The sequence below is a fragment of the Apostichopus japonicus genome, chromosome 15, assembly GCF_037975245.1.
Source record: "Apostichopus japonicus isolate 1M-3 chromosome 15, ASM3797524v1, whole genome shotgun sequence".
In the NCBI taxonomy this organism is placed as follows: Eukaryota; Metazoa; Echinodermata; class Holothuroidea; order Aspidochirotida; family Stichopodidae; genus Apostichopus; species Apostichopus japonicus.
Window position 1 is genome coordinate 26,889,446 of NC_092575.1, and position 10,554 is coordinate 26,899,999.

The 10,554-nt window shown below is 37.1% G+C and overlaps 1 protein-coding gene across 3 annotated transcripts; it reads right to left on the reverse strand.

Moving 5' to 3' along the window:
- Nucleotides 1–1,380: 1,380 nt before the first annotated feature.
- Nucleotides 1,381–7,996, reverse strand: LOC139981269 (retinol dehydrogenase 12-like). 3 transcript variants are annotated; one of them, XM_071993513.1, is made up of 4 exons: nucleotides 7,660–7,996; nucleotides 3,209–3,469; nucleotides 2,439–2,829; nucleotides 1,381–1,912 (listed from the first exon to the last, which is right to left on the reverse strand). In XM_071993513.1, the coding sequence occupies exons 1-4, from the start codon at nucleotides 7,946–7,948 to the stop codon at nucleotides 1,726–1,728; spliced, it is 1,128 nt and encodes a 375-aa protein (XP_071849614.1). In that variant the 5' UTR covers nucleotides 7,949–7,996; the 3' UTR covers nucleotides 1,381–1,725. The 3 variants fall into 3 exon arrangements, with proteins under 3 accessions (XP_071849614.1, XP_071849615.1, XP_071849616.1); XM_071993514.1 differs by lacking the exon at nucleotides 7,660–7,996 and adding an exon at nucleotides 5,552–5,957; XM_071993515.1 differs by lacking the exon at nucleotides 7,660–7,996 and adding an exon at nucleotides 5,804–5,952.
- Nucleotides 7,997–10,554: the final 2,558 nt, after the last annotated feature.

A 10,554-nucleotide genomic window follows, 5' to 3' on the forward strand; every position in this document is an offset into this window, starting at 1 on the left:
CGATGTAATAACCGATGCTTGCTTACATGATATTGACATTAACATGTTGAACGCGCGCGGAGCGCGCGAAAAATGTTGGTTATATTTTTCGGGCAAGACGTTACAGCTTCCCAAATCAAATTGGGCTGCTTCGCCTTTGACTACACACACAGACAGTTTTGAAGCTGTTCATCCTGGAACGCCATTTTCATGCTCACTGATATGATTTGATATCTGCTGTTTGCTTGACAAATTCGAACAGGCGCGTAGCGAGGAATTTGCCAAGGGAGGGGCGAAGTCTGTAGGCAAACTATCTAAGCGTAGCGCCACCATGAGTTGGCGCGAAGCGTACAAGAAAATTTTGGCCGAAAAGGCCGCCCAGATCGCTGGAAATGACACTTCCCAGGCCTTGTTAGTTGTATCTAAGCATTTTCTATTTTGAAATTACTAGCGATATCATAAAAAATATGCTCATGTGGTCGCCCCCTTCCCGAAATGCGTCATGTTCCCCGACGACTCGGTCGAGTTCGAGACCAGCCACAGTTGGTTTCAAAGCACAATTCTACAATTGTTTAAGGCGTCCATACACACACACACGCGTGATGATAGACCATATATCGTATATATATAGATACATTAGTGAGAGAGGAAAAATGGAAACGTAAAAAATGGAGTTGTCGGTGTAAGGGGTAGGGTGAGGCGCACGCCCCTCCCGAAATCCTCGATCCGTCACTGGCTACCCTGTGTATATAATAGGGATCAGCGCTATAATGATGTCACTGTTCCTCGTTCTCTTCCCGGTGTCTTGGCATTTTTCTTTTACTCCCTCCTTTTCTCCTTTTTCTCTCTTTCTTCTTTTTCTTTTTCTTTTCCCTTTCTTCCTCTCCTCATCCCCTTTTTTCCCCTCTTTTTTCTTTTTTTTTTCTCTCCTCTTTCTCTTACCCGGGGGGCGCGCGCCCCCAACGCCCCCCCCCTGGATACGCACCTGTAATGTATCCTTTAACACCGGATTATTCCCCGATGCACTAAAGATTGCTAAAATTATTCCAATTTTTAAATAGGCGATTCAGCGACCAGTCTCACTATTATCTTGATTTTCGAAAATTATTGAAAATTAATGTTTAATCGTGTATTCAATTTCCTACGAGGCCTTATCCTCCCCTCCCCCCTTATCCTCCCCTCCCCACTAACAGCAAAATCTAACACCCCCTCAAATAAATTATATTTGTAAGAAACAAGCCGTTTGTTAAATAGGTTCTTCACCCTCCCCCCCCCCCCCCTCTGTAGAAAAACATTTCCCCTTCCCTCTGATAAAGGAAATCTAGCTACACCCCGGATATACAAATCTGGTTACAAAGAACCACACGTCACAATAAAAAATACTGAATACAATGCACCGACTATAGGAAATTATTGTGTTTTTTTTTTCTCGAAGTTTCTTACATGTACAAAATGGATCAAAGTTATTATGATATGTTGTCCCCACCTGCTGGACAGTTTTTTTTTTCTTTTTTTTTTCGTTTTTTTTTCCACTTTAAAAAAAAAATTTAATGTACTGACTAAGTTGCATAATTCTCCTGATAGGTACAGTTGACCTTGCTTTAAACTGTTGAGTGTTTAAACCAATAACGGTGTCTTTATCTTCCATCTTTGGTGGCGCTTCGGTTTGTGTAGAAGTATAGCGTTTTAAGGCAATTTAAACGGTGACGTCCAGATGTAAAACCTCAATTACATTATATGTTTACATTACTTCAAGTCAGTAACTTCTAAACTGACATTCCATAATTCTTCTCGAAGTTCGTCATTTTCAATTAGAGAATTGACATGTCTGCTTGGGCGACAATCAAAATACACCAGTCCCGACTGGAGACCTTCTTCCACAGCACAATATACAGTAGTCTCTGACCCAGACAGCTCGTCACAAAATAAAAGCCTATACAAATAAAAAAGATAAACAAAGTTACAATAAGATATATTTAGTCCCTATGCTGACGTAATGCAGCCCCCCCCCCCCCAACCAAATATTTTTGTGAAAATTCAGGCAATATGCTGAGAATTTTTGGGGCACCTACTGAAAGAAAAATAAATGCAATGATGTAGCTAAAGGAAATCAATAGTTTTCACCAGCACCTATATATTCGGTAATTCACCATTGTCTTTTTCAATGTTTAAACTTCTATTATTATTATCATCATAATTGTAACGACTTCCCGAAAAACTGTAACCAATATGGAAGGGTAATACCACGGCAAATGATTGTGTTGATTTGGCATGCGATGTAATAACCGATACATGCCTATATACATTAACATGTTGAACGCGCGCGGAGCGCACGAACAATTTTGGTTATATTTTTCGGGCAAGTCGTTACAGCCCCCCCCCCCCAAATCAATTGGGCTCCTACACCTATGGATATAGTAACCAACACCATGTTCAATATGTATCAGTAGATATCTTACCAGAAAATCAAAGACATGGCGTGGACCTTCCATTTTGTAATTTGTTTCTCCCAAATGTTGGAAAAGATTATTCCTGGATCCACTGAGTATGAAGTCACTCCAGTACCTTCCATTCTTTTAGCCAATTCTTTCGTAAACAATACATTTGCCAATTTCCCTTTGGTATAATGCGTCAACTTTGGGTATCGCACATTTCCATCGCCAACTGTAAAATCTAACTTAGTCGGAGCTGTATTCAATCTTGAAGTTACGTTGACAACACGACTTGGACTGCTCTTCTTGAGGAGGTCAAGAAGAAGATTGGTCAGTAAAAAATGGCTGAAATGATTGACTTGGAACGACTGAGAATATCCGTCTTCAGAAGGAAATGGGGTCCTATCTTCATCATGAGCTGTAACACAAAAATGTACAAACATGAACGATTTCCATGAATATGATTAACAGCACCACATATATAGGGTGCGTAGGTACAAGCTAAAACAGATACCGGTATACCCGATGACGAATACCGGTAGTACCGGGTATACCGGAAATATCGGTTTACCGAAGCACCCTACCATAGAGTCGATCCTACGAACATTGTATAAACAGACTTTCCCCACAACGATGAACCATATGCATGTCACTGACGTAAATGGCATTTAGTACGTGAAAAGGTGCAAAGGTGAATAGCCATACCCATCTTCTATAGTATACAAGGTGTATGCCTCACGTGATGTCTAACGTCACCAAAATAACCACTATGACGTCATATATGATATTGTACTTACTATTAGTATCAGGTATTCCTGCGTTGTTAATTAGGACATCTAGTCTCTCTTCCTCCTGGAGAATTCGGTCAGCAAACTCTCGTACGCTTTTAAAGCTTAGTAAATCTAGCTTTCTGAAGACGATATTTTGGTTACCAGTACACGACGTAATTTCGGTGATGGCCTCTTGTGCTTTTTGTGCATTTCTACAAGCTAAAATGACTCTGGCGCCTCTTCTAGCCAGGTGTATAGCCGCTCCCTTGCCAATTCCAGAATTACCACCTGAAGCCAGGCGAAAGGAAACAGTTGCATAAACTCCACTTATTTCAAAATCATTATTTATATTAATCTTACTTTTACCATTTACATCATCATCATCATCATCATCATCATCATCATCATCATCATCATCATCATCATCATCATCATCATCATCATCATCATCATCATCATCATCATCATCATCATCATCATCATCATCATCATCATCATCATCATCATCATCATCATCATCATCATCATCATCATCATCATCATCATCATCATCATCATCATCATCATCATCATCATCACCATCACCATCACCATCATCATCATCATCATCATCATCATCATCATCATCATCATCATCATCATCATCATCATCATCATCATCATCATCATCATCATCATCATCATCATCATCATCATCATCATCATCATCATCATCATCATCATCATCATCATCATCATCATCATCATCATCATCATCATCATCATCATCATCATCATCATCAATAAAAATACAACAAATAGTTTTTTCTTCTTTTTGCCAAATCGAAAATCCTTTGAAACGTTATAAACCACACTTACATACCACACTTACATAGCATGCATTGCATAGTATACGAATAGGAATTAAAAAAATATATAGCACCAGATTGCACCTAATGAACCTTAATGTATCACAAATTTCTCAAAGGGGAGGGGACATCCCTCCCCCAAGACGGCATTTACACATCAACATTATGCCCTCCCTGTCCCCCCCCCCCCCTCCAAGATTGAAATGCCTGGTGACGCCACTGTTCACTAGAAGCTACTTTTACTTTACACAGACTACTAAAAAGTGTGATCGGTACATTATGCTCGTACACAGCCCCGTGACTATTATCATTCTGAGTTGGAGAGACGCTAACAATTTACAGAAGGGGCACAACACACGTGTCCTGTTATTATGAAGTTGTTTTGTAAACATGTGGATGTGGACACATATGGAGGGGCACAGTAGAACTCTATTAAGCAAGCATCCCCCACCCCTGTGCCCCTGCCTGAGTCCATGCTTGCAATTTGCACAGCTATTTGGTGCTCCGTTTTTTGAGGGGGCTTTTTGCTATCCTTCTTTTCCTCTTCTTTTCTAACGATAATTGGACGGAGATGAAAAATGAGAGAAAAATGAAAACGTCAATACAGATCCAATTGTAATTGTATTAAAACATATTGCAGTTGATTTTATACGTAAAGTGATATTCTTTAATACTAGTAAACATCTCAAAGAGCATGGAGAATGGTGGTGCCGGAGGAGGGGTGGAGGAGGGGGAGTTTATGCGTCAGTTGTTGAGATGTTGGAGTAGGAAGACACAAGCAGGTAAACGAGTCTTGGAGTGCACATCGCTTTATAAGAATGATAGCAGGACTCAACTGTAATATCATTTACATATCATTTTAAGGTCAGTTTACATGTATAACACTGATACCACTTAACAACATGGACACTATATATCTCTGTACACGATCATAGCTGATCATATTTGGCGTTCCATATGAGGCATCATAAAGGCTCTCTACCACTGATCTATTGTTAGAGATCAGTGCTCTCTACAAATACTAACAGTATTATACATTGACAGTGGTGCACCTCGACGTTGCATTCATAATCTTACAAGGTACCGAGCTCGAGTTCAAAGGTTCAAATGATCCGACAATTTATTTGCACACGCGTGAATGACACAACATCGTGAAATTCACCCTGTATAGTACCCTATAACGTTACCGTTCCAATGTCTGCCTACCTACAAGGCCGTACAGGTATATTTTTATAATACAACTGATCATGGTGACGTGTGTATTTTGTATTATCACGATGCTGTTCGAAAAGTGAACAGATGATCTACTAGACACCAGTTTAACCGACAGTCTGGTGACAATGGGGTTGGGACCAGAGTCACCAGACCCATGACAAAACATTAGGAATATTTTTAAATTTTAATTTCGGTCAGTTTGCAGAATGCAGCCTTGCTGTAGTATAATGTATTATTATTAATTAATATTAATATTATATATCAATGTGTTACTATAGGCCTAATGTATGGCGATGTATAAACGTACCTGTGATAATGACTGTTTTCCCTTTCATCGATTTACTGCTCGTGCTTTTATGATTACCACCTCTAATATAATAAATATACCACCGCCATAGGAAATAACACGGAATGATTGCGACCAGGCAAGAACAGGCAACCGCGTAACGGTAAGCCACAAGGTAACCGAAGAATGAAACTTTGTATAACAACCAAAATATGAGCGGTAGAATAAAGCTCAAAAATAGATTCGAATATTTCCAAATCGCAGTGATTATACCAACTGTGAGTGAATCCATTGTGACGTCATGTATAGCTGATTTCGTGCTGCTGGGACATGAATAGATACACAATTGTATTTAGCTTGAATAGCAAATCGATCGTTACTCAAGCCAATGGCACAGTACGTCAACTGTACGTGTCTCGGTAAGATTTAAATGCATGATAGCCTATCTGTTTATATAGTCAGGATCAAAGGCTGTGCGCATGACCCATCGACACTGTACTATTCAGTTATTACCTCATTAACGCCATTAGCCTATACTCTAATTGCCTAGATATGCTAATGATTCGTATAATAATGGTCACTGATTCTCACATAATAACCACCATACAATTACTGCCATCTTCAAAGCATATGCTGCTATATCACAGAGTCGTAACTTCCACTGAGAAAACTATTTTTGAAATGTCCTAAATTTGGAAGAAATTAGTAGGCCTAAAACATTTTGATTACCATATCCAGAGTAAAGTGCAGTTATTCAAAGGCCTAAACCCGATACTTCACGTACCCAAGACGGATCTTAGGCCCAGTCCCGATTTATCCAATAGGCACAGGGCCCACGAAGAACATATATGGTCCTACGAAGGAAATGGGGACCTACGAAGAAAGTGGGAGCCTACAAAAATTTAACAGAGTGTGTAAACTGGAGGATACAATATACAATAACAATAATAAGAAGTGGGGTGTATATCAGTACTATCCCACATTCGGCGATCGATCTGTTCTTTTCATCTCTGCTTACAGTGGTGCATTTACATAAAGATTAGCTTAGGCTACCTTTGATACAAGTTCTCCCCCTTCTGTTAACTCTCTCTATATATATGTTTACAATTTCCTACGATATCCCCTCCCCCTATGCATTAATTCTCGAAACCAACCCGTCCTCCATCCCCAATCTCCTATAGGCTACCGCGTCATACCAGCCCCTGCATCTGACCCATGTCCGTTCCCAAATCCTTTACTCAATTTGCCCTTCTTTTCCTCCTTCTCTATAACTACACTGTTCCACACCTCTCTCTTTTCGTTCGTTGATATTATCATAGGCCTACTTATCAATGAATAGAAAGGCAAGAGAAATGATGAATTGAAACCAAAACATAACCGATGTATGAAATAAAGAGTAAAAAGAAACCCTCCCTATACTTGCAAAGAACAAAATAGAATTTAGAAACATCGATGGCAAGAGATAACCGTAACCCGAGAGACAGTACCCATTCCTTACGACCCCACTGCCCCTCCCTTCACCCCTCCCCCTCTTACCCCTATAATTTCTTGCAAGGTACCTAATTACAAATTACAAACATAAATCCTGTAAAGCAAGAATTAACAATTAGCAAATAATTAGCCTAGGCCGGTTGAAGCGTAGAATTAGAAAAGTCGAGAAATTTATTTCTACCAGACCCAATTTAATATAATTTCTGATAAGAGTCCATTTGAACCAGCTGACAGTTATACACGCGGTAGCCTATTATTTTATAGGCAGTGAGCTATACATAACTTAATACATTAATAATGAAACATTATACTATCTAAATGATGATATTCAACAAATATTTAACTTACAGACTCTACGTGAAGCCGTTTTGACTAACAGGTGTGTGGGAAAAGGGTTGAACTGTATTTCTTAACAGAAAATTTTGCAATTTATGAGGGTAGCATATGAATTGTTGATAGGTAAATGACAGTAATCGCAATACCTAACTGGATAATGTTTTGCAGATTTAAGAAGTTCAGTAATTTGAAAAGTCACGAGGTTATGAAGATGAGTCCAAACTTATCTCCTCCTTTTATAGTGCAGGCCTTGTTTGGTTTTAATACATTTTACGAGTTGAGTTATTTAACTATACCCTTACCTGTGATAATAACCGTCTTTCCAATGAGAGATGTTTTGCTCGTACATTTAAAATTGCCGCCGCGAAATTGAAATGCGTACCACCTGCATATAAAATAACTCGGTAAGATTGAAACCAGGCAACCGTAGGCAACGGTATCTCTATGAGCGATTATTACGCCAATGACTTCAAACTTGTAGAGGAAAATGAAACTCAGGGTCGCGAAAATGGTCAGAAGATGATTTGAATAATTACACACCAAGCAAATTACAATCACTTTGATAGACGCCATCTCGAAATTTACCAACATTCAGCAATTCAGAAAGTAAAATGATGGTTCTTGTCTAGCAGCATTAGTTGTTATATGTGAATACACCCCAGACGGCTGTCTATAACTTGAAAAGAGACCCAACTATAACAATAACAAACCCTTGGTTCGTGCACGGTTGTTGGAGCTTCAGAGTTTCATTGGAAAGTCTAATTCCATCATTCCATACAGCACAGCACCTCCGGATAAACAAACTACCCATCGTTTATAATACGGGTCAATTGTTAGGGTTAGGGTCACACGAATCTTTGACTGGAACTTGAGAGTATAGTTCGTCGTATTGTTACGCTTCATTCTGCTACGACTAACTACCATTCATTCAAATATGTATTTCTGTTCTGTTCCGTTCTGTTATAATATATTATGTTATAATATGTTATGTTTCGTTTCTGTTCCGTTATGTTCTGTTCTGTTCCGTTTGGTTCTGTTCTGTTCCGTTCTGTTATGTTATGTTATAATATTTTATGTAATAATATGTTATTTTATGTTATAATATGTTATGTTTATGTTATGTTTCGTTTCTGTTACATTATGTTCTGTTCTGTTCCGTTCTGTTGTAATATATTATGTTATGTTATAATTTGTTATGTTTATGTTATGTTTCGTATCTGTTCCGTTATGTTATGTTATGTTCTGTTCCGTTATGTTATGTGATAATATGTTATGTTTCGTTTATGTTACGGTATGTTATAATATGTTATGTAATAATATGTTATTTTATGTAATAATATGTTATGTTTATGTTATGTTTCGTATCTGTTCCGTTATGTTATGTTATGTTATAATATTTTATGTAATAATATGTTATTTTATGTTATAATATGTTATGTTTATGTTATGTTTCGTATCTGTTCCGTTATGTAATGTTATGTTATAATATGTTATGTTTCTGTTATGTTTCGTTTCTGTTACGGTATGTTATAATATGTTATGTAATAATATGTTATTTTATGTTATAATATGATATGTTTATGTTATGTTTCGTATCTTTTCCGTTATGTTATGTTATGTTCCGTTCTGTTGTAATATATTATGTTATGTTATAATATGTTATGTTTATGTTATGTTTCGTATATGTTCCGTTATGCTATGTTATGTTCTGTTCCGTTCTGTTGTAATATATTATGTTATGTTATAATATGTTATGTTTATGTTACGTTTCGTATTTGTTCCGTTATGCTATGTTATGTTCTGTTCCGTTCTGTTGTAATATATTATGTTATGTTATAATATGTTATGTTTATGTTATGTTTCGTATCTGTTCCGTTATGCTATGTTATGTTCTGTTCCGTTCTGTTGTAATATATTATGTTATGTTATAATATGTTATGTTTATGTTATGTTTCGTTTCGTTTCTGTTCCGTTATGTTATGTTATGTTCCGTTCTGTTGTAATATATTATGTTATGTTATAATATGTTATGTTTATGTTATGTTTTGTTTCTGTTCCGTTATGTTCTGTTCTTTTCTGTTCCATTCAGTTCTTTGATGTTATGTTATAATATATTCTGTTCTGTTCCGTTCTGTTCTGTTATAATATATTATGTTATGTTATAATATGTTATGTTTCTGTTCCGTTCCGTTATGTTCTATTCTTTTCTGTTCCGTTCCGTTCTGTTATAATATATTATGTTATGTTATAATATGTTATGTTTCCGTTCCGTTCCGTTATGTTCCGTTCCGTTCCGTTCTCTTATGTTATGTTATTATATGTTATGTTATAATATGTTATGTTATGTTATAATATGTTATGTTTCTGTTATGTTTCGTTTCTGTTTCGTTCCGTTATGTCCTGTTCTTTCTCTGTCCTGTCCTATCCTGTTCTGTCCTGTCCTGTCCTGTTCTGTCCAGTTCTGTCCAGTTCTGTCCAGTTCTGTTCTGTGCATTGGTGAGGAAAGTAAAAAACATGCTGGAATGTGAACATGAGTGGACCATTATTTCACATTCAAGCATATTGCGAGCCAATACTGATGTTAATTCTGTTCTGTTCCGTTCTGTCAAATTATATTATGTTATGTTATGTTATAATATGTTATGATTCTGTTCCGTTATGTTCTGTTCTGTTCTGTTCCGTTCTGTTCTGTTATGATGATTTTTGACAATCAATCAGAATTATGCGCATGCGTTGACCATAATTTAAGTGCAAACTTACGATAGAGCTGAATGGGTGAAGTTGTGTTAAGTTTGTTTACAACTTTACATATCTGTCATTGACATCAATATTAACAGAAGCTATGCAAACGACAGGTGTTAATTTACCAGGAGTTCCTTTCAGTTATTACAAATGATTACACAAATACACTTTTCCAAGTAAACTTGTTTCTATATGTTCTGTCAATACATCACAGAACAAGTGAACTTTAAAACATCAATACTTGTCTGTGTGAGATTACCACCAAATCGTTTATCTTTCTATTAGATCCATGGAGACACTTCATGTAAAGTATTTCTTTACTTTCAAAATAAATACATCTGGTCTGGTGTCACATGTTGCGTGACAAACATCACGTGACAAATAGACGACGTGGCAAACACTTCAGCCCATACATGCATACGGCATGTTATTTTGTTGTTTTGCGATGTAAAATA

Excerpts from the sequence above, each read along its gene's own strand:
- LOC139981269 (XM_071993513.1), bottom strand. The coding sequence starts at position 7,948 with ATGTTGGTAAATTTCGAGATGGCGTCTATCAAAGTGATTGTAATTTGC. Across the intron at positions 2,830-3,208 it reads AGGAATACCTGATACTAATA|CTCATGATGAAGATAGGACC; the intron begins GTAAGTACAATA and ends TTTGTGTTACAG. Across the intron at positions 1,913-2,438 it reads GCCATGTCTTTGATTTTCTG|GCTTTTATTTTGTGACGAGC; the intron begins GTAAGATATCTA and ends TTATTTGTATAG.